Genomic DNA, 23,785 nt, shown 5'->3' with positions numbered 1-23,785 from the left:
TTAGGTTAACTAGAGTCTTAGTTGCCTTCCAAAAGCAAAGAAAGATTCCCCTAAGTCCTTTTTAATGGAAAGAGTGGTATTTCTTTGCAATATGCCAGATTCTGTCAGCCAATCAAAAACATATTTTGAAGTAACGTCTAGAAAGGTATTGATTTAATGTAAAGTAATATTGCCATTACTTCCAAGCTCCTGATATTTTGGCAATTTTGAGGATGATTGTCTTCATAACAACACTTCGGTGAATTTGAATTTTTCTGCACTGTCTGTGTGTAACTGACTGTTTAGCTTGCTTTATAATCCTAATTTAAAGTATTCTAATATGTAAATAAACTTCATGAAATCACTAAGGATGCTTGTGTTCATGAATACATAAGGCCAAATCATCCACTTTTATGGGGGTGGGAGGGAGAAACACTAGAGAGGGCCAGTAGTCAGGGAAACTCAGCAAGTTCCTCTGATGTATTAGACTGGTTTGTTTGGAAGAATTAGGTATAGAGGAGGAGCAGAGCATTGTGCTCCCAAAACCTCCAAATTACAGGGATCTGAATAGAGACTCTCTGCAGTGAGAGCAAGGGCCAGCCAGTGCCTTCCTCACCACTCTGGTGCGTGCGCACACAAGTAAATACTATCTGAATAGTAATATAAAACATTATTATTATTGTGCGATTCCCCATCTTTAAATTTTCTGACTGAAATTTTAAATATATCAAAGCCATAATATTGCATTGTTTTTAGGAATGCTTGGAGAGCATAGGCATTTAGTAATATTGTAATAATTGGAAAGTAACCGTAGTAAATCCTATTGGAAGATGGACAAACCAAATTTGAGGCAATGATTTAAAAGCTTTTCTTTTAACCTCCCAGGGATGTGATCATGAATATTGGCTTTTTTGAGGGAGCAGGGAGGAAGTGGTGTGAAAAGAACATTTGGAGGTGGAAAGAGAGAGAGGGAGATTCTTTAGAAGCTTGGGAGGCCAAAGGTGAATCTCGAGTGTTACCGTATTCAGACCTTATTGCTTAATATTTTCTTGGAAAAAAGGGGGAAGGTAAGCTCATCTTATCTAATTTTCCTCATTTATTTGAAATAAATGTATAAAACAATTGTTCTCAAACTGTTCTTGCAGAGAGGAAGATTCAGACAATGAGAAGGATAAGAAACTCTGGTACTATAGCACAAAGGTCCAGCTGGCACAGTTAATTGAATGCCTAGACAAAGATTACTGGGAAGCTGATCTTTGCAAAACTCTTGAAGAAATGTGCCAAGAAATTCATCGGCATATGGATATCACGGAAGACCTTACTAACAAAGCACGGGGCAACAACAAATCTTTCCTTGCTGCAGCAAATGGTAGGAATATCTGTCTATCATGGGAATGAATGTTAAACACTTTCATATTATGATTTTACTTCAAAGTCTTTAAACATTGCAATAATGTCTGCCCCCAAGTTTCAGATACACAAATGCTTTTTTGAAATGTATTGTTAATAACTTTCTAACATCAACCTGGCTGGCAGTAGCAACGTTAAGAACTTTTGAAGTTGCTTCCATATTTCCTGTTTTCAACAGTTCTAGTCCTGCTGAACTGCTTGATATATCTTCTAGACATATTCTTCTAGCACTGCCAAACATATTTATGTCCTGAATTTCCATTGACTTAGTGTTCTGTTCCATGTAAGAGAGAGAGTGTGCTGGGGAAAGGGAGAGAGATGGAGTTTTCATTAGTAAAATGGTTCAGTATCCTGTTAACTGAATTTATGTGGTGATATGACCATTCCAGAGAAGTCCAAATCTATACCTTTTTTTGATTTCATAGGGATTACTAGTGGCAGGGGTTCAAAACAGAGTTGTCCTTCCTGTTAACTCTGTCTGAAGGTAATATTCTTTGAAGGGGAAGAATAAAATTTTGAATTACCTGAGAAATATGACCTATAACTTTTTAATTTTAGGTCTGTTAAGTTTTGTTTAGAGACCTAGCTTTCTGCATCTGCAGGTCCACATATTTAATACTCCAGTGGCTTTCTGATTATCAGGAAGTACAGGAGAAATTTCCTATCTAGTACTTGTAAACGTTGACACTACAATTATGAATTATGAGATCTACTCAACTTTGTTTTAATTTAACATTTTTACTAAAATTTCATTTCTCCGCAGAATTCTTGTTAAAAATTAGCCATGTGTTTTAATAGAATATTGTAGACTGCTGTCAAAGTACAGTCCCTTCCAAATGAGTGTCAAAGATATAAATTCCCTAATGTTAAATTTTAGAATTTCTAATTATCCAGCAATCTGGTGTAAAGTAAATGTTAAATGCTACTAACTGGGGGAAGTACATAATGCTCCTCAAACACAATTCTATAATGTTACTGCTATCAGTAAATGAAAGAATTACATTTTTTGTATGAGTTATGTATATTGTGGCAATAATTCTTGGTTCTGATGTGAAAGATTTAAAGGAACTCATGGATGTATGTGACTTGGCATTTGGTATAATCTGTTCTCTCTAGATAGTTTTGACAAAGTACAAAATCTAGGGAAATCCTAAACAGAGAAAACAGGCAAGATAAAGTAACAGCCCCCAAGAAACAAAAGTATCAACTACATAGAAACTGTATCTGAATCCTTGTTTACATGCATGCCCTACACAAGCTAACGATTTGTGTAATCTGTGTGGTTTCCTCCAGGAACGAATGCTTTCACTTACGCACTCAATATTTCTTTCAACCCTTTTTTCTTACTGAAATACAATATGCATTTATGTAGCTTTGGCCATATTAAATTAACAGTTTGTTGAGCAATTCAGCTTTTTATATCTTGATGAAAGGATTGTTATTACTTATGAGATATAATTACTGAAAGTATGAAGTCTTTCAAAGTTTAGAAAGCCTTCATTCAACATTGTGAGCAAAGCAGCTATTCTTGCGTCCTTCAAAGAAGGAGACAAAATAACAAAAACAAGGCGGTAGGATGGTGCAGTATTATTGAGTATCAGTGATTAATGCTCAGATTCATTATACTTTACTGGAAGCCAAAGTGGGATAGGATAAGAATGGTATGACATGAAGAAGGAATTGAGTTGGTGAGAATTCAGTCACATGCAATCTGAATTGTAGTCAGTGGAGAGCACCCTCAATTAATTCTCAATAATAAGTTACAGTAATCAAGTCAAGATCACTATTTCAAGGTCTTACTAGTCAAACCGGATCTTATAATGGCAGTATTAGTGATGTTTAAAAAAAAATATCCTGAAGATATCTGTCTGGAGACGAATCTGATTCCATAATTACTTCTTTCTACTTAATACTCAAAAGTTAAAACAGTGAATGTGAATTGCCATGGGTGGAGTGCTGCTCCGCAGATATTTGGAGCCAACCATCAACACCTATGCTCAACTCTCAGTAAGTTACATGGCATGGATTTTTATAGAAGCAGTTGAACAGAAATTACACTGTATTTCAGTACTTAGCATCACAGTCTCACATAGCTAGTCTTTGGTGAATAGATGTGTAATCCCAAAGGGAAGGAGACAAAAGGAAGCAACCATGTAGACCACTTTAAAAAAAAAAAAAAAAAAAAGGCAGAAACAGATTTGATCCTGACCTCCTGATTTCCCCCAGTGTGAAGAGGGGCAGGAATTAACAGGCATATGACACTGGCTATGCAAAATTTTTCAACAAAAACACTGGCGCAAACCCCTAATCTTCTAGAGAAAGTGTGATAGCATCTTTAAACTTTATGTAGAACCCCACAACAATAAGCTGAAACTCAGTTTATCTACCATGGAACAATAAAGGACTGTGTAAAGGGGTTTGGTATTTTGTACATAACATAATGTTGAGAAATCAAGAACTCGAGCATTCAAATTTCCATATATCTGAAAATGGAAAAAGGGGTAAGAACTTGGATGTTATTTTTGTTCTTAGCTCCTGGCTTTTGTTTTGTAATTGTGAAAGGTAATGCTTTAAACCTGAAGGCCATTTTGATTTAAATGACTTCTGATTTAAGACTTCTACTTAATGGCTCTATAAAAGGGTATTTTGATACCTATCACCTGAATTTTACTGTTTTTTTTTTTCCTACTGTAGATGAAATATTGGACGCTATTAGAATAAAAAAAGGAGAAATAGTGGAGGATAAAAGTCAAGCAGCTGAGGAAACAGATAAGGACAAAAATGATGTTGAAAATAATGACCAAACAGATACTGAAAAAAGCAAGGAAGAACCTGCAGACCAACTACAGGAAAAAAATGAAGAAACACCACCTGAACAAGATTCAGAAAACGGAAAAACAGAAGGTAAAGAAACTAACCTCACATTAGCAATATTTTTGTTGTTTTAAAATAACCTTTTACTATCACATTTACTTCTGGAAATATTAATGTAATTTTTTACACTGGTAAGATTTTTTTTTTAATTGCTTTTAAAGAGATAATGCTAGTTTGCTTCTTTATGGTTATATACCATTGTTTCTCTTTGGTAGTGTTGGATAGCTCATTTTCCCTACTGCTATTTTACAGTTTGACTCCACTTTTGCTTTGAGATGTCTAGCATGGAGCTCACTGGTGGCAGTCAATATGTGTACATCCACCAGTGTCAAAGGATTGATTTCTAATGCTATTTTTTTAATTAGGATTAAGTATTTTTGGCCTGTTTCTGTTCTCTGATTCTATGAAGACATTATCCTTACTGCAGAAATACACTCAATATATTTTGGTGCTACAAAGTAGACATAATACAAGGAACTGCACAAAGTCTGCCTTTTAGCATGGATAAGGACAGATGACATCCTAAGGAAATGTTAAGAATATCCTTAAAGATTTGTTGTGCATTTTACTGTAGAGCCAACAGACGTTGGGGATAAAAGTAACTCTGTGGCATCAAGCACAGACGGCAGCACCACAAATCCTTCTGCAGGAGAAACTAGTTCCTCTGAAGGGAAGAACGCAATGGGGTGTCAGTCAGAAACCTTTGATAGCAACAATGTGGCAGAGAAGAAGGTGGCATCAGAGCTCCCCCAGGATCTCTCAGGTACAGAGGGCTCTGTATCAATGCCTCTGTAATTTGGGGAACCTTTAAGATTTTCTTATTATAAATTCTGGTTTGTCAACTAAAACCATTTACAGTGTATGTTCATTCATGCTATTTGCTTGCAGTGCCATCCTTTACTGCTGCATTGTCATCTAACATTTAGAATTTTTTAATGTGGTCCTCCCTGCTGTTAGCATATGCTTCCATGGACTCCAAAGATTTCTGTGGCTAAGCTTTTCTCATATTCTGTTTTTTATTTTTCTTCATTGCAAACCATAGTGGTGGTGAACATCCTACAAAGGTTTATTTCAAGCTCTTATTTGCTAATGGCTGTTAAATTGTTTAACCTGTAATATACTGTAAAAATTACTAGCAAGAAATTAGTATTTGCAGTTAATCATATAGGTTCTTGCATTGGGTTGCCTGGAGAAAAGTTTTGCATCATCCCAAAAATCTGTACGCTGATGCTTAATAATGTATGTACAAAGTTTGTTTTTATTTTAAGCTGTTTTTTATTTCACTGCAGCAGTAATTCGCTACTCCATAAAATACAATACAATTCTTTTCTTGACACTCAGGAATGAGTATGACTTGCTTAGGTCTGGAGCATTAATTAGTACATTAAAATCATACAGATACTTTTTAGAAAAGAGAGAGAACGTTGTCCTTTTGACCAAATTCCTACATTAGCAACAGATAAGTTAATTTGAATAACTCGTAGCATTAATTAAGATGATGAAAGTTGTATTTTCACTTGAATCAATATTACAAATAAGGTACTGCAGTTGAAAAAAGTACACTTGGTACGCTAGATTTGAAAGTTGGTTCTTGATAACGCATTGAAAAATGTGGTGTGCTGTGCTCCAAGAACAAGTAATATGCCTCCATACAGACATAGTTTGTAATGTTTCAAGGTGGTTATTTAACTTTTATTGTATTTAATTCTTTTGTATGAAATGACCCTCGTTATTCTCCACCACCAGTTAGTTTTATTTCTCTCCATTAGTAGGTAGCTTCGTAATTGGATTAGCAGTTTTATGTACATCTCCAACAGGGAAAATCTGCTTGTGCTTGGGGGGGAAAAATATATATATATTTTTGTTTAGGGTTTATAGATCAAGCATAATTTTTTTTCCATTACTGTTCACAAATCACCTGTTGAGTACATATTTCCTTTTAGAGTTAATGAGGAAATAATCCCGTTCTTACAGGATATTACTGAAGGTGCATAGGGAAAGTACATATGCCTGTTGATTCAAAATTTGAGTTTATATTTTTTGTTTAAAAATTCATTTATGAAGATGCTTATTGGGCTGGACTCTGGGCTGCTGTTCCTTGTTACGTTTTTGCAAGTAGCTCTAGCTGGTTGCATCCAGCTAAGCTTTTCTACCTGCAACCTCCCCTAAATTTTTTGCTACCTCATAGTTATAAGTGTGCTGCTACTGCACAGTCATAGTCTTTGGGACCTTTATTGAAGAGCGTGGGGAGACCTATGATATACAACAGGCAGGCATCCATTCCCACATAGGTGGAGCAGAAGCTGAGATGTAGATATGGAAGAGAGAATCTACCCATTTTCTTCCCAGTTATATGTCCTCTGGATCTCAGGTCCTTATGTGAATCTAGGTTGGGTGGGGATGGTCTACCTTCCCCTTCTCCTCCAAACTCCAGGCCTTAGATGGTTCTATCCTCCCCGACCTGCAATAGGGCAGGTGGACCAAATAACACTGGTCATGTTTTGGATCTGTGTCTCATCCAAAACAAGGTTAGGGGTGCTCTGAGAACCCTTGGATTCTTAGCAGATTTATTCCTTTGCTTCTTTGATGGTGAGTACTTCCCAAAGAGGGAGACCCGGCCCTCTCTCAAAAGGATGGCAGGATCTTTCTGTTCTATATAGGGCTTTATACCACATTCACCACCAAAGTATCTGAGCACCTGATCTTCAGCACCCTTGGGGAGGTGATGTCCAAAGTCTGGATTTTGTCCAGGGAGGACTCCAGGAACAGAGGGCCCTCAAGACGAGGTTGTTCAAGTTCAGGCAAAAGCCCTCGTTGTGTTTCCCTTGTACAAGGTTATCAAGGAGATAGGGAACCCTGAAATAAGCCAGATGCTCACCAGGCCCTAAAGCTAATTGTACCTTTTCTTTTCTGTGCCTGCTTAAGAGATAATATGAGACCCATAGGTCCCTCCTGCATGTAGGCACCCTAGTCACTAATTTGGAGAGTCAGAGCTCTAGATGGAGGAGGTATGTTTTTTCTGTAAGATTCTGAGCTCAGGAGAAATCATGACCTGATCACAGACCATTTTGACCGATTCAGCCATAGCCTTGTGCTTTAAGACATCAGCTGTTTAGTTCCAACTTCTGAATCTAGACTCTTTGGCAGATCACAAGTACATGGAGATCTGGACCAACCTGCTTGGTTTCAGACTTATTGCCAGAGGTCTCCCTAGACACACAAACCTTGGTCTCCTTTCTACTTATGAGTAACCTCATGGTGGGAAAAGCCACTGGTTAAGGTTAAGATGCCAAGAGCGCCAGACACTGACACTCATTATTGCTGCTTTTAAAGGTGGGAGGCCTTGAATCAAGCTCTTCAGAATTTCCAGGTTCAGGACAGCCTGTGGAGCCCAAGTAGTCTTCTTTCGTCCTTCTTTCACCATGCTCAGATCCTCTTAAGTCTTACTACCAGATGAGGTGCCAGAAGTCCTACAATTCAAGGACTTTAAGGAATGGGCCCAAACTGGCAGAGTCCATCAAACCAATTAAAATGTTTTTATGTCAGGGAAGCAAGCTTCTTCTCCATCCTTTTGGAGGGCAGTTCATTTCTTCTACCAGTAGTGAGGGGATAGAACACAAAGTACCTGCTAGGTGGCCAATTACTTCACTAGGATACTTCATGGACTTCCAGCCTCTTCTGAGTTCGTAAAGATTTTGTCCATCTTTTGTATCTCATAGGTCAAAAAGCGAAAGCAGTAGGCAGGCATGTCATTTTTAGACTATCAGAACCGTCACAGGTGTGTGTTGCAGGGATCTACTCTGATTTTGCTAATTATAACATGACATGGCTAAAGATTTAACTCTCACCATCCTAGATATTCAGAAAGCCATTGGAGTAACAGGAAAACGTAATCAAATCATGTTGCATTAAGGATGTTATAGATGTTAATTCTGAATTTCCCTTCTTTTGTAACTGTCAGAACTGTTTAATTTTGTTGTAGAAAATGTCATTCACAAATGTTACAGATAATAGAAATAGGGTCTTCATTTTTCATGTGGGCACTTAAACACTAAGTCATTTGTGCCATATGTGTGAACTAGTCTATGTAGAGACTTGTTTCCAATATATGTGGATAGGTGGGGTTTTTTGTTTTGTTTTTTTAGAATTTCTAGTTTAAAAAAAGGCAGTTCATCCAGTCAGAGTAGATGTGTAGATGTTCGTAGGCATATTCATTGTCTTGGTGAAATTGTTGCTTAGCTTTAAGAGATGAGGGAGAATCTGCATTTTAAATACAGCTACAGGCAGTGTGATCCATTTACTTCTAATTCAGAGATGGTAAATAAAATACAGATTAAAAAATTACTTCATGGGCCACTGTCAGTTTTAAAAAAGATTTATCTGTTACTAATAACACTTTATATTTTTAAAACTGTAAGAATTTTTTTAAAAACTTCTCACCATTAATGTTCCATTTTTGCATTCCCTCTAGTTTGGATAACAAAAACAAACTAGTCACTCTCATTTCTTGGTTTTTATTCTCTAGCGCAGTCCTGTAATGCTTAGGTTGCAGACACAAAACTAGGGAGTCTACTTTGTTTTATTAAAAAATATACTCAGTAAAGATGTGTATAAAAATGATTGACTTCTATTTAGTCTGTTTTACAAGGCTTGTTTTTATAAAACATTTAGGTTTTGTAATTTTGGGAGAAAACTTAATCTAAAAAGTTGTAAAAGTATAGCAGTTATCTTTTTAAAATGTAAGTATTCTTCAATGGATCCAGTGCTCTGGATAGAAGTCATAACTCATGGGTATTTCTCTGCAGTCTAGCAAAAAAAATTGAAGTTCTTTGGGAGGAGGAGGAGGACCTGGAAGCATCATCACTTGCACTCGTGCTTGCTGAATTAATCACACCTTTCCTTAGTAAACATTTCCAAAGAAGCAAAACTTTAAAAAAAATATTAATAACTTAAGCTAAAGAAATCCAACTATTACATTGTCAACACTGCATCATCTTTTAGCATGATTTAACATTCCCTCTTGTCCTGACTTGAAGAAAGATGATAAAATCTTATGCTAAACCAAACCTGTATAGAATACTAGACAAATTTAGGGAGTATCTGTCCAGAGCAATGTATCCACATGAGGAGAAACTAAAATTGCAGTTAAGAAAACTAATTTTGTCTTTCTCCTGAGAGTTTGACAGCATGGATAATTTCTAAATTGTTTGGTCTTTGCTGATTCACTCTTCCTTAATTTGTATTTTTCTGAACATACATTTTGGTAATGTTAATCAGCAGTTTCAGAATATCAGGATGTGAAGAATGTTTATCTTAAATGGCAGGTTAGGCAGAAAATCCTGTTTGAAATCTAGGAGAGGTTAAATGCAAAGAACAAAAGAAATAGTGATTAATTTTTCATTTGTAGGTTTGAACTACTGAAAAGCATGTAATTGTCTATAAATAGACAAATGAGCTGTTTGCAATATTTATGAAGATATTTATTTATGTAGAATTTGTCTATTTAATGCTTAGGGTTAAAACAATCACTTACTGTTTTTACTTTCTTGCTTATTTGACCATAGAAATTTTGAACAGTTGTGGTTGATTTGAAAGCTGATTGGGGAGAGGGGAGATCTTTGTTTCCAGTAGGTGCATATGCCTGTATATGCTTTGTATGTTGTTAAAGATTTTAGGTAGACTTTTTGAGGTAATTAAAACTCCCAATTCTTCCATGTTACAAATGAGTTATTGATGTTTCAGTAGCTCATCTGAATCTTTTAGGGTTTTTAACTTTAAGGGAAAAAAAGTAAGCTTAATTGATACAATACTAAATATCTAAAGTCTTTCTTTTGTAGAAGAAACTGGTCAGATGACCCCCAGCATCAGTCCTAGTGCATCAGTTGCACCCCTCCAGTCTGTCGAAAACAGCAACAGCAGCGAGCTAAATTCTATGCAGAATGACTCTATTAAGACATCTGATGATGCTGAAAATGCAGAAGGAGGATCCCAGACCTCAGAAGAAATAGGTAAAAATAAGTGTCACTAAGCTTCTTTCTAAACTTGATTCTTAAATTTCTTAATTCCCATACATTTGCAATATATTATCTTCTTTTTTTTTTCATGTTTGTTTAAATTACATTTTTGTGGCAGGGGAGAAATCCAACGGTGAAAGAAGTGAATCTCCATGCACAGGAAAAGGCGCATCAGGCTCGACACGAATGCTTACCCGATTACGAAATCCAGATAGCAAGCTGAGCCAGATGAAAAGCCAGCAGGTTGCTGCAGCAGCACACGAAGCAAATAAATTATTTAAAGAAGGCAGAGAGGTTTGTACTCATTTTGAGAATTCCCAAAATACAGGATTATATTGGTAACAGAAGAAGAAACCTTCTTGCTGCTACAGTCTTAAGAAAATGGGGTCAGTGACCTACTAGGAGGTACATGAGAAATTCACAAGTTGGTGGAATTGCCATATCAGAGATAGTTCTTCCTCCTTTTTGTACTTTATTCCACCCCCTTTCTCTCTGTGTAGCTGCTCTCTGATTTGCTCTCTGTAGAGTGGTGTGACAATAACAAAGTGGAGTAGAGTCGTTTTCCTTTAGTGTGAAGCAGGTTCTGTTGGTTTCCTTTTCCAGGAGAGTGATGCAGTGGGTATGGTGTACACACACAAAATAGTTAAATATATTTTTACCCCTATTTCTGTTGATCAGATATGTAGAAATTCTCTTGCTAATTGTAACTTCTTGGTATTTTCTTGTCATACTTGACTGTCATGTGCCTTTGTGTATTCCACTGAGGGGTGTACATTCGCACCATGCCTCTGAGATTGAGGATTCTCCTCCTCATGCTCTGAACTGAGGGCATAAGGGGCGGCAAAGACTGACAATTTCTGAAGATCCTTTCTACTGCCTGTGATCTGAGATGGAACCTTTTCTGTGTCTGCAACGTTTGCTAGTTGCTTCTGTGTCAAACTGTAAATATTTGTAAATAACTTTTAGATAGATTTTATACTTGGGTATAGTTTTTAGCAGTCAGGGCCTTGGGAAGTCTTCCCCTACCTTGAGCCCCCATCCATATGGGATGACCAGTATGCCCAACAACCATGCCTTCTCAGTCAGCGGTGACCATCTCAAATGCTTCTACTGCCTCACGGAAGTTCATGTCCCCTCCAAGTGCACTTTTAGCCAATCTCTTCCAAGCCGAACGCATCAAGCCTGTGAATATAGGCTCTGGAGATTCCTAATAAATCATGCTATGAGATGCCTGTTCAACCCTCACACAACAGATGCCTATGTACATCAGGCAGAGGCATCAAGTGTCTGTCGGAGCACAGTGACCTCTGCAGCTGTGGTGCTTATAGGAGTAGAGCTGAGGACTCCAAATGGCGTGAGATGAGTAGGAAACGTTCTGATAAGAAGCAAGAGAAATCTGCCTCCAGATACGCATCCGAAAAAAGGACCTCTTCTCCGACATCCCCCAAGTCGCCCCAGTGGGAGTGTCAGGAGTTCACAAGGAGCACAGCATTGTCTCACTGCTCCAAAGAGTAAGTCACCCCAAAATTGGCATTAACCACAGGAGCAGGATCGTACTCATTACCAGTCAGAGAGAAGTGGAAGTAGATGCCTTCTATATTGATGGTACTGTCATACTATGATAGGGAGATGTCGGTACCAAAGGCCATGACAAGACCGAGACTGCTGGTGCCACTGAAGGAAATGAGTCCATTCTACACCCATGTGTATGGGGATAGATACACCACCCCCATAGGATTTTGCCATCCTCTCAAACCTGGAATCTCTCATCCTGTAAGAACTGATCCTGACCAAAGGAGATCACCACACCATCGATCCAAGGGATGGAAGAGAGGGAGAGCCACTCACCAGTACCATCTACCAGCTGAAGCATATCAAGGCCCCAGTGCCGATGGCATCACCCTGGGAATCTGAAGCTACTGCCTCCTCTGAGTCAGTGTCAACACTCCCATCGAGACATAGGGTCAGTCCAGACAGAGGATTCAGAGTCTCTTGGGCACCATCTTGATCTTATAGGAGCGATTATGCACCTCAGGACCAATGGTACCTACTCCATAGGGACCACCTCAGTTCCCATTTGACCCCCTCGTACTGCCCTTATGGGAGCTCATGGGACCCATACATGCGATATTCCGTATCAGACAACATGAGAGCAGTGTGCTACTTCAAACAAGGGAGAGCAAGATCCGCAACTCTCTGTACAGAAATGATCAATCTCTGGAACTGGTGTGCTTGCCACCAGATCATCCTCTCAGCAGTGCACCTCCCAGGAATACATAACAAGTTAGACAGCCTCAGCAGGCACTTCTCCAGGGACAGCAAAAGAGAACTACACAATTTGGTAATACAGAACATATTTCAACAATGAGGATCCCCATCTTTGGACTTCCTTGCTCATTTCTTGTTTTCTTGAGATGCAGTCTGCTGTTGCAAGGGGACTCAATCCCTTGTCAGGACAACTAATATACACCTTCCCACCCATTCCACTCTTACCTCCGGTTCCAAGATGGAACAAGCAAAAGGGAGCGTTGGTTATTCTTATTGCTCCAGACGTCCCAGATGGTTCTGGTTTCCCAACATTCTACAGACGTCAAAATGTCCATACAGCTGTATTCAACTCTTTCCAGATCTAGTGAACCAGTGACTGAGGCAAAATCAGGCATCCCAATCCAGCATCCTTCCACCTGACAGCTTGGCATTTGCCTGGATGATGACCCTAGAAAAGACATGCTTGGAACTAGTTCATTACCTCCTTAACAATAAAAGAGGAGACACGTGAGAGTGCTACACAACAAAGTGGAAAAGATTTTTCGATGTGGTGTCAACATTGTCAGATGGCCCCAGGGGGTTCCAATATCTGTGTCCACTTGGAATAGCTTCTCTTCTTAAAGACTTCATGTCTACCTGTTAAATCCCTTTGGATGCAATTAGCAGCTGTCAGTGCCTGTCGTGATCACTTGATCTTCACCATCCTGTGACAGTTTCCTAAAGGGTATCGTTAGAACCTTTCCCCGGTACTGAAAATTACCCTGGCTTGGGACCTCAACATAGTCCTATCAGCATTAATGGAGATTTCACTTGAACATTTAGACATATGTTCCTTAGCCCATCTATTGATGAAGGTTGCTTTTTGGTGGCCATCACGTCAGCCTGAAGGCTAGGAAAGCTGGGGACCCTCATGGCACATTCACTGTACACAGCCTTCCAGAGGGACAGTCTCCTAAAGACTACACTTGAAAGACACACCCAAAGTGATCACAGAAATCCATCTAAATCAGGCTGTTCGCTTACCTGTCTTCTTCCCAAAGCCATATGCTACCAGTGAGGATAGGAAGCTTCACTCCCTGTATGTCTGAGCCTTGGCATTCTACTAAACCTTTTAGAAAAATCACCTAGATTATTTGTATCCCTTGCAGAACATATGAGAGGTGAAGCAATCTCATCCCAAAGACTGTCCAAATCAATTTTGGACTGCATCCTGCTCTGTTACGAATTGACGATGACCTCTTCCCCACATCTTGTGAGGGACCAGTTGACTGACCCGGGCTGCGTCAGTGGTCTTGCTTCAAGGAAATCTGCAGGACAGCACGGCAGGGTTCTGTTCACACTTCTACGAGACATTACGCCGTAGTTTAAGCTTCTATGGCTGACGACTCGTTTGGCAGAGCAATCCTTTAATTGGTGGTACAGCCAGGGTCCTCACCCTTCTCTTCAATGAATACTGCTTGTGAATCACCCTCAGTAGAATATACATATGGACCACTCAAAGAAGAAAGTTAGTTATTTACCTTACGATAACTGGAGTTCTTTGAGATTTGTGGTCCATATCAGTATTCTAATACTCACCCTCCTTCCCCGCTGCTCCAGAGCCTTATCCTAAGGTTACTTGCATTAGGAAGGTAACTAGAGAGGCAGTCTGTCCACGCTGCCCCTTCTGTTCCTCGTGCTCCAAACTGAGAGCATAAGGACCCAGGCGTGGACCTATAGACAGTGCTAGCAAGAATTTTCCAATCTTAGGCACATGAAGTGCCTGCACATCGGTCAGTGGAAAACAGATAGGGACCACACATCTCAAAGAACTCCAGTTACTGTAAGATAGGTAACCTTTATTTATTTTACTTATTTGCATACACAAATTCCAACTTCTTTGCACACCTATTTTGTAGGTGCAACTCTGGTGCCTACATTAGAAAACTTGGCCCCTAACTTTAATACTGTTGTTACTATTTTAGTACTGTTAAAACGTTTTGAAGGTAAAAAAGATTAAATAAATTAGAAGAAATTAATACAATATAGAATTCAGAATGAATGGATGTGACTTTGAAAATTGAAGGCCTGTATTTTAAACAGGAATATAATAAAGATTATTTAAGATTTTAAATAAGTTAATTAAAAAAAAAACACCAACTTTTTGTTTCTTTAACAAGGTTCTGGTGGTTAACTCCCAAGGGGAAATCTCCCGGTTGAACACCAAGAAAGAAATCGTGATGAAAGGAAACATCAGTAATTATTTCAAGTTAGGTCAAGAGGGGAAGTATCGTGTCTATCACAACCAGTATGCCACCAACTCATTTGCATTGAACAAACACCAGCACAGAGAAGACCATGACAAGAGACGGCACCTTGCACATAAATTCTGTCTGACTCCTGCTGGAGAGTTCAAATGGAATGGGTCTGTACATGGGTCCAAGGTTCTTACCATATCTACTCTGAGGCTAACTATCATTCAGCTAGAGAGCAACATCCCTGCATCATTCCTTCACCCCAACTGGGCCTCCCACAGGTAAAGAAATAGCAAATATTTTTGGTTGACCCATATTTTATTTCATAACATTACTTTGTGGCACAGGTGCCAGCTTCCTCCTTTCCCTGAGGGTGTTCAGCCCCTGTCCTGCCCCCACTCCACCCGTTTCCCCAAGACCCCACCCCCATCCCGCCTCTTTCCACCCCCAGGTGTGCCCCAACCCCGCTCCTTCCCCTCTCCCCCAGCGCTTCCTACATGCCACTGAACAGGCAGGCGGGAGGCTCTGGGAGGGAGGGACTGGGAGGAGCTGATCAGTGGATTGCCGGCTGGCAGGAAGTCCTGGGGGGTAAGGAAGGAGCTGATCAGTGGGGCTGCTGGTGGGTGCTCCAGACCCAGAGCACCCACGGAGTTGGCGCCTATGCTTTGTGTTGTCCTTAGTCATATCACTCTCATAGACAATAGATATCATTGGAACAGAAACTTGAATAAATGTGATATGTAATGCATAACAGAAATTATGCAGTGTTTTAGCAAATATATTTTAATAGTTTAGCCTACTTTAAAATCCTATTAATGTATTGCTCATAGGATGAACTTGATATATTTTAAATTCTTTCCAATGTAGGTCTAACTGGATTAAAGCTGTTCAAATGTGTAGCAAACCTAGAGAATTTGCACTAGCTTTGGCTATATTGGAGTGTGCAATTAAACCAGTTGTCATGCTGCCAATTTGGCGGGAGTCGTTGGGGCACACTAGGTAAGAGAAGCTTTATGAATGTATTCTACTCTTATCTGCAGCATTGGTTAAGCTAAAACTATATAATTAAGAGTATTGATGAGAATTCAGTCAGACATCAGTCAGACATTCTACCAAATGATACTGAAATCCTTTTCCTTCAAACAATGATTTACTTAAGCCCAATGATTTACCTAAGCCCCAGCCTCAACTGACATCAGAGGGGGAAGTCTAAGAAAGCAACAGTGAAGAACTTTCAAAAACCCCAATTTGTTGGGATCTGACATTATTCTCTAATCTTGGCATAAGAATAGGAGTAACATTAATGATGTTGAATACTCTTGCCATCAACTGCTTTTGCAATTGTGTAAATGCTCATAAAAGTAACATTATCGCAAGTAATATCGAGGAGTCTGGTGGCACCTTAAAGACTAACAGATTTATTTGGGCATAAGCTTTTGTGGGTAAAAACCTCACTTCTTCAGCTGCATAGAGTGAAGTAATGTATGTTATTAATATTATTCCGTAATCTAATATTATTCATTGATAGTTTTTTCCCTCGTCTAAATCTTAGTCATTCAAGGGGGTGGTATGTGCCATTGTTAGGGTGTTCAAATTTGCTTACACAATTTGACTGTATTTGCATGTATTAGATTACACAGAATGACAGCTATTGAAAGAGAAGAAAAGGAGAAGGTGAAAAAAAAAGAGAGGAAACAAGAGGAGGAAGAAACAATGCAACAGGCTACATGGGTGAAATATACTTTTCCTATCAAACATCAGGTAATGTTTCTCCCTAGCAATTTTTGTTTTATTTTTAGAAATAATAAAAGGCTTTATTTTTGTAGCAATTGTCCTTTATACAACTCTGTTTTATACTTAAGATTTTAATGACCAAATTCTTCATTCCATTGCTTCAGTGAGAGCCATGTGCTCATATTCAAAAACGGAATTTGGCTCCGAGTTAAATTTCTAACATTATTTCCGGACTTGATCATTTGAGGTTGCCTGTGTTAGAATTTCTTATTTATGATGCAAAATATGCAACTGTTTTTAATGGAAGTATAATAGGTGAACAGTGGAGTATCATCGAATATAAAAAGAAAGAAGTCTTTTAGCTAAATTGTGCTGAAACGATATGTGAAACAATGAAACATTACTGTTGAAACACAAAAGTTACATATTAAAGGCTATGATATTCTTCAGTGGAGATTCATTCATGGATTTGACTTGGTTGCATTTGCTTCTGAATTTTGTAGGGGATTTGGTTTTTGTTGCTCATACTCTCTAAAGTAGAAAACAACTAGAATAATATCCTGAGCTCATGGGCTAACAAATAAAGATAGTCTTATTTTAAGCTAACATTTGTTAGAATTTTGCTATCGGACTGAGTTGTGTTGTCAGTTTATTTTTGGGTATACGTTTTGCAACAGATGTCCTCCAATATGCAAAAGCTAACAAAATTGTATATCTGCTTCTTTCAACTTATTAAAAAATTCCTAGTCAGTGGTGATGGCATATGTACAATCTTTGTAAACACGCCATTGATCATTAGAATTAGTGTCCAGAAGCTAAAATTGCTGGAGATTTCTTCCCCTTTGTCCCTCAAAAAAAACCCAGACTTTCTTACAACATCCTTTCATCCACCAACTTCTCCCTTCCCTCCAGATAAAAACCTTGGAGAACAGATAGGCTTCACAGCATGAGCTGAAGATTAGCAAATTGGGTCTTGGTGGAAAGCGAATTCTAGTCAATGACCTTTTGCTGAAAACACCTAACCTCCAGCTGCATCACTGTTAAATTAGGATGCTGTAAACTGGAGTCCTTCAAACAAAGCAAGATCACACGAGGGAAGAAGTAGTCTCTCAGAAGTTACCAGCACCCAACTCATTTAAATGATTAAGGGGGGCTATTGATTTTTATTCAAGAAAATTTTCTTTTAGCCTAAAGTATTGTACTCCTGAAAAGTACTATGTAAGTGCAAAGTAATAGTGTTATGGTAACTTGCCACACTTCTTTAAATCCATCTTTAAAGGTTTCAGTAAATAATCTTTTAAAAAATTAATGTTGTAAAATATTTAACAGGTTTGGAAACAAAAAGGAGAGGAATATAGAGTAACAGGATATGGTGGTTGGAGCTGGATTAGTAAAACACATGTTCATAGGTTTGTGCCTAAATTACCTGGAAATACTAATGTCAATTACAGAAAAGTGCTACCAAGTAAGTGAACCTTTCTTTGTTTTCAATTAATAACATACTACTTACTGAATTAGTAGACTGCATTAAAATATCCCAGATAAATAGGCTTTGTTCTAAATAGCGTTCTACGTAAACTTTGGGAATTTGCTGTTGCCTTTTTTCTGTATAATGCGTGTATTTCAGCTGTCCCACAAAATTGACCATTTATGTTAAATTGGCTCATTTATGAAGTTGAGGCAGTTTGTAGTGCTTATAAATGTGCATCTTCACATCTGCTTTGTTCATGGACAATCTATGTCAAAAAATAGCATTCATAAGCTAGTTATTGAAGATATATACCTATTTTCTATATTAAACAAATATTGTACCATTACCCAACTTGATTTGGAAACCATAGTTTTGCAGTGGGGAAGGAAACCATTCTCTACAGAAATCATGATACGGGTCTTCAGTTTTTGTGAGCAAGCAGTCCTATGAATGAACGTGATCTAAGCTCCGTTTGGTACTGTTGACCCTTAAAAGTGTCTGTCTGCAATTTTATTTAGAAAAGTAGTAGTTTGCAAATAATCTTGGATTTCCTTCTAAATATTAGAAAATTGTGGGTGAATTTACTGCTATGAAACTTTTAAAAACATTTTCTGGAATCCACAAAAACATGCAGGCTTCCTCTGCAGTATTACTTGTGGACACAGCCTTTGGGTTGCTTTTGTAACTGCTAGATTGGATTATTATTGCCTCATGGAGTGCAGAGTGACAGTCAGGTACAAAGTCTTTGCCAGTTGGATAGTTGGGTCCATCCAGGGCTTAAGGTGTATAGGCCAAAATTAAAAAAAAAAAAAAAATTGGAACTATCTTGAGATACTGTAAAGGGGTCTGATTTTCAGAGGTGGGTGCTCAGTTCTTTCTGGAAATCAAGTCCTTTTAAGGTATCTCACACTGGGCTTCCAAAAACACTAGTCACTTTTTAAAATCCAGACCAAAGAGCCCAAGCCTGCAGTGGATGGAATTTTTACCATTTTCCAGGATTGGGCCCATAGCATACATGTATATATTCAACATTTGAGCCCCTTACTTGAAAGTATCACTGGAGTGTTGGGTTCTCTTTCTACATATTAACCATGACACATGGTTAATTTTGATTGCAGGAGAGATGAAAAGGTAAAATATTGTACATGATGCGTGTAAAATGCAGGAAATAATGTAATTAAATCATTAACAATGTACAGAGTTATTTTGAGCAAGTTAAAACATTTAAAACTTTCTACTTTTTTAATCTATTGCTAATAGCAAAGAATGATGGTACCACTGAAAATGAGTGTGAATTGGATAAAAGAAAAAGTCCAGCAAAAGTAAAAATAGAGACTGATTCTTCTAAAGAAAGAAAAAAAGATTCTCATGATCCACAAGAGAAGGACCAAAAGGAAATAGAAATTTCTGAAACCTTGGAGAGAGTCCAAGTAAAGGAAGAAAACAAAATGAGTGAAGAAAAGGTGGAAATTGATATGAATTCTGAAAATTTAGATCATGCAAAAGCTGAAGGTAATATAGACATTTTTCAGACTTGAATGTGACATTCCAGGGTGCAGTCCAGACAGGTGAGGGACTGTTTACCCCTCCCCTGCAACCTTGGGTGCCGTACAATACCTTGCTGGTAGTAGCTCCCACCTGGGCTGCTCACAAACAGCCTTCCAGCATGCAAGTCACACCCTGAGTGTCTGTGTGTAACTGCAGCCTGCCAGCCACACTTGTGTTACACTCTGGCTCTCACCAGCCTGGGCTATGTTGCATGGTGACCCCAACACACTCCCAGTCCCAGATTTTCCCCCAGAAATATGTCTTCTAATGCCCAGCCCTCTCCTGGAGAGTCTGAATATATTAAGTCCATTACTCTTTTAAGGGAATAATATACTGCCTTAAGTGGAGTCACCCAGACACTTCAAGTTAAACACACTGGATTAGATAAAACAATAAAACAAGTTTATTAACTACAAAGAGAGATTTTAAGTGAGTACAAGGAATGAGGCATAAGAGTCAGAAATGGTTACAAGAAAAATAAAGATAACTGGCTTTCTAATGCTAAATTTAAACTATTAGATTCAAGTAAAGTTTCTCACCAAGGGTTTCCAATAGCATTACTGACCAGAGTCTTCAAGTCAGCAACTGTCCCCCCAGAATCCAATGACTGTTTTCTTTGTCTTCTCAGATGTGGAGAATAAGATGGGCGGGGGGAAGGGAGAGGAGGACCTCTTGGGGTATTTGCCCCTCCATTTTATAGTTTCAGTCCCTCTTTGAAAGGCATTTCCGGTTGAGAACCGAGAGACGAGTCTGGCGGAGGAAGGAGATCTCATGCTGTTTCACTGCTAAGATGCAGATCTTTGTCCCTGCCCCCCTTCCTTGTCAAAGAATGACCTCTTGATAGGTGATGGCCCATCAGTTTTGTTGACACCTAGCTGGGGCGTCGGCTTGTCTTTTGTGTTTGAAAAACTGGTTTAGCCACTCCCCAGATTTATCTGAGAAACACTCTTGAGTCATGATTTCAGCTTATGTTCATAACTTTACACACACTGTTGCTATATGCATTTTACTATATTACTGATCAACAAATTGTATTTTCAAGTGATACCATACAAGCGTGCCTTGTACAGAGATTATTACAATAGTGTGTAGGGTGTGTGAATACAAGGGTGCATTCTCTCACACACACTCTCTCTCTCTCTGTCTCCACCTAGGATATATGTTATATATTTTTATGTATGTTAAAGCACAAGAAACCTTTTAACAAATCCTTTTTAGTTTTGAGAGTCTCTGGTGAAGTTTTTTGACTAGTTTTTAGTCATTGTATTTCATACTACTTGTCTGCAGTAGTGTACTGTATGCAAATGTCTTAAGTTTTCTGCTTCATGTTTTTCCTAGCCTAGTTAATGTTTATCCAGCCCTTTGTGTAGTGCTGTAAGTGCTGTTATTACTTTAAAACTTTATGTAAAAATGAAAGTTATTTATTGTATTGTGTCATTACTGAGAGGTCCTACTGATTCAAAAATATTTATTGTTCACAGTGGAAAGAGAAGTTGATTGTGAAAATAGAGCCATCAAGGAAGAACCCATGGAGATAGATGATGTAAAAATTGAATCCCCCACAAAAAATGAGGATATTCACTCTAAAGCAGATTTAATCAATGTCAGCGAGGGGTTTCACTTAAGGACTTGCTACAAAAGAAAAGTAAAAACATCAAAATTAGATGGACTACTTGAAAGGAGAGTAAAACAGTTTACGCTGGAAGAAAAACAGCGCCTAGAAAGGATGAAGCTGGAGGCTAGTTCTAAACCTGTAGGCAGTAGATCTGTGAGTCCACAGAAAAACATAGATGAGCCACAAACAACTAAAGCAAAAGAAGGAAGCCAGATACACATGTCTCCCCAAGACAGAACCCATATTTCAGGTAAGATCCAAACTGAAGATTCAGTACAGGACTGCTTGCCAACCAGCAGTACACCTTGTACCAAAACCTGTGAACCAGACCAGCCTTCTTTGCCTTCCATAGACAGACTGTCAAAAAGAGAAGGCCAAGTACTGGATGATGCCTCTGAAATTCAAAGTTCAGTTCAGAACATCACTAAAGAAGGTGATTCTGAACCAATCACTACTGATAATAGTCCAGGACAAGAGGTTCTTAAAAAGAGAGAGAGTGAGAATCCCCTCATGGATGACTTAAAACAAACACACACAGAAGATATAAGCAAGAGTGGCACCTTAAACCATGAAAAATCTTCAGAACAAAAAATATTTAATACCACAGTGTCTCAGAGTGAATGTGAAAACCCATTACAGCCAGTGGTAACTGAAAGCAGCTGTGAAACAGATGTTCAGCCCATTGCTGAAAAAGCAACCTCAGAAGAAAAACCTGAAAAACAGGTCTGTGACCCAGAAAATAATTGCATGCTGAAAAGCCATTCTGAACCAGTGTCCCCACAAGAAAATGAGCTAAAAGATATGGCTCAGAAAAACACAGATGTTAAAACAGAAAACAAGATTTTATTTGATCAGAAACAATCGTTAAAAAACGAACTAACTTTAGAAAAAACACCTGAAAGCCAAACTCCTGAACACATGGGTGGAGTAAATGTTAGTGGTGATTTATTGAATTCTAAAGTCACTGAAGCCAATGGTGAAAAGCAAGATGAACAGAAAATGGAAGCAAGTACCATAAACAAATGTCTTGATCAGCTGAATCTAAAAAGTATCACTGACAAAAAGAACAATAAACATGGAGAAATAGAGACTAAAGTGGAGAGAGAGAAATCGGTGGCATTTCAAATTAATGGAAAAGACATTAAGGTATTGTCAAATGAAGAATGCTTAATGAAAGATACCTGTGATACTAAGGCAGGGAGTGATATTGAACCTAAAGTCAATAATATTAGTAAATCCATTCCTGAACATGAAATAAAACCATTGACTATTAAAGAATCCTCTGTAAAACCATTCATGAATGGTGATATCACTATGGAGGATACAGATTTAAAAAATAACTTGGATACTAAATCATGTTTTCAAAGTTCTGCAGAGATTGGTGGTGAGTCTGGAGAGTATCCTCTGCTTCCAGATAAAATGTCCAAGTGTGTGCAAAATATTGGAGAAAAGCAGCATTCTCTTGAAAGATCCAGCTCTGTTGATAGTGCTTCTACGCAAGCACAGCTTTCCTGTAAAGAAAATAATGTGATTAGTGAAGTAGAATCCATGGAAACAGAAGCCATTGAGGGTAAGGAAGTTGCACCCTCACCAGTAACTTCTTGTGAGGAATCTAGCTTGAGTAGTGACTTTACTGATCAGAATGGCCTGCAGATGTATAATAAAGTCGAAAATATCAATGGAGAAAATAAAACAAAAAATAAAACTGTTATTACAGAAGTGACCACCACAACGTCAACTGTTTCCACAGAATCCAAAAGGGTGTTTAAAGTAGCAGAGTTGTCCGCCTTCAAGGATGATAAACAAACCATGGTGTCATCTACAGAAAATTGTGCCATTTCCACTGTAACTACCACCACCACTGTAACTAAGCTTACCGCACCTGCTGCAGACAGCAATGTTGATGTCATCTCTGTACAGGAGCACAGTAAAACGGTGATTACTACAACAGTAACTGATTCATTAACTATTCCAGGAGGCACATTGGTGACTTCCATGACTGTGAGCAAAGAATATTCCACAAGGGACAAAGTGAAGTTAATGAAATTTTCGAGACCCAAAAAGACTCGTTCTGGAACAGCCCTGCCATCTTACAGAAAATTTGTTACCAAAAGCAGTAAAAAGAGTATATTTGTTTTACCCAATGATGATTTAAAAAAGTTGGCCAGAAGAGGAGGGATCAGAGAGGTTCCCTATTTCAACTACAATGCAAAACCTGCCATGGATATTTGGCCGTATCCATCCCCAAGACCAACTTTTGGTATCACTTGGAGGTACATACTTAATGTTTACCTTTTTAAAGAAGACATTTGGGATGGGGTGAAATTAACTGTAAAGATGGAAGCAATACAATAGGCATGCCAAAGGTAATTTTTTATTGACTTAAGCTATATCAAAATAGGGCATTCTTATTCCAAAATAAGCATCCACACACAGGTTTGCACTGAAATCACTAAAGGTGTGGATTACAGGTGATGTCAGGCTTGTCTCTATGGGAAGTTAGTGCACAGCAAACTAGGGTGTGAACGTACAGCACACTAGCTACTCCGGTGCTACCTCTTACTGTGCTCAAAAATGCCCTCTGGCAGTTTAGCTCTGAGCTAAACCAACGAGGGTGCTTTAAGTGCTCAGTAAGAGT

The 23,785-nt window shown here is 38.4% G+C and overlaps 1 protein-coding gene across 14 annotated transcripts in view; it reads left to right on the top strand.

Moving 5' to 3' along the window:
* BPTF (bromodomain PHD finger transcription factor) overlaps window positions 1-23,785 on the top strand; it is a 91,111-nt gene that overhangs the window by 35,593 nt on the left and 31,733 nt on the right. For 13 of the 14 annotated variants that reach the window (XM_065563632.1, XM_065563634.1, XM_065563624.1 and 10 more), the window contains exons 3-13: window positions 1,125-1,348; window positions 4,084-4,293; window positions 4,838-5,026; window positions 10,101-10,271; window positions 10,396-10,571; window positions 14,705-15,060; window positions 15,647-15,778; window positions 16,411-16,540; window positions 17,843-17,978; window positions 19,245-19,496; window positions 21,014-23,420. In XM_065563632.1, coding sequence (XP_065419704.1) covers window positions 1,125-1,348; window positions 4,084-4,293; window positions 4,838-5,026; window positions 10,101-10,271; window positions 10,396-10,571; window positions 14,705-15,060; window positions 15,647-15,778; window positions 16,411-16,540; window positions 17,843-17,978; window positions 19,245-19,496; window positions 21,014-23,420 — 4,383 coding nt within the window. The remainder of the gene's footprint in view (window positions 1-1,124; window positions 1,349-4,083; window positions 4,294-4,837; window positions 5,027-10,100; window positions 10,272-10,395; window positions 10,572-14,704; window positions 15,061-15,646; window positions 15,779-16,410; window positions 16,541-17,842; window positions 17,979-19,244; window positions 19,497-21,013; window positions 23,421-23,785) is intronic. The other variant, XM_065563628.1, reaches the window with a different exon arrangement.

The sequence above is a fragment of the Chrysemys picta genome, chromosome 12 (genome assembly GCF_011386835.1).
Source record: "Chrysemys picta bellii isolate R12L10 chromosome 12, ASM1138683v2, whole genome shotgun sequence".
In the NCBI taxonomy this organism is placed as follows: Eukaryota; Metazoa; Chordata; order Testudines; family Emydidae; genus Chrysemys; species Chrysemys picta.
Note: the sequence above shows the minus strand (reverse complement) of the source record. Positions and strands in the feature narration are given on the sequence as shown.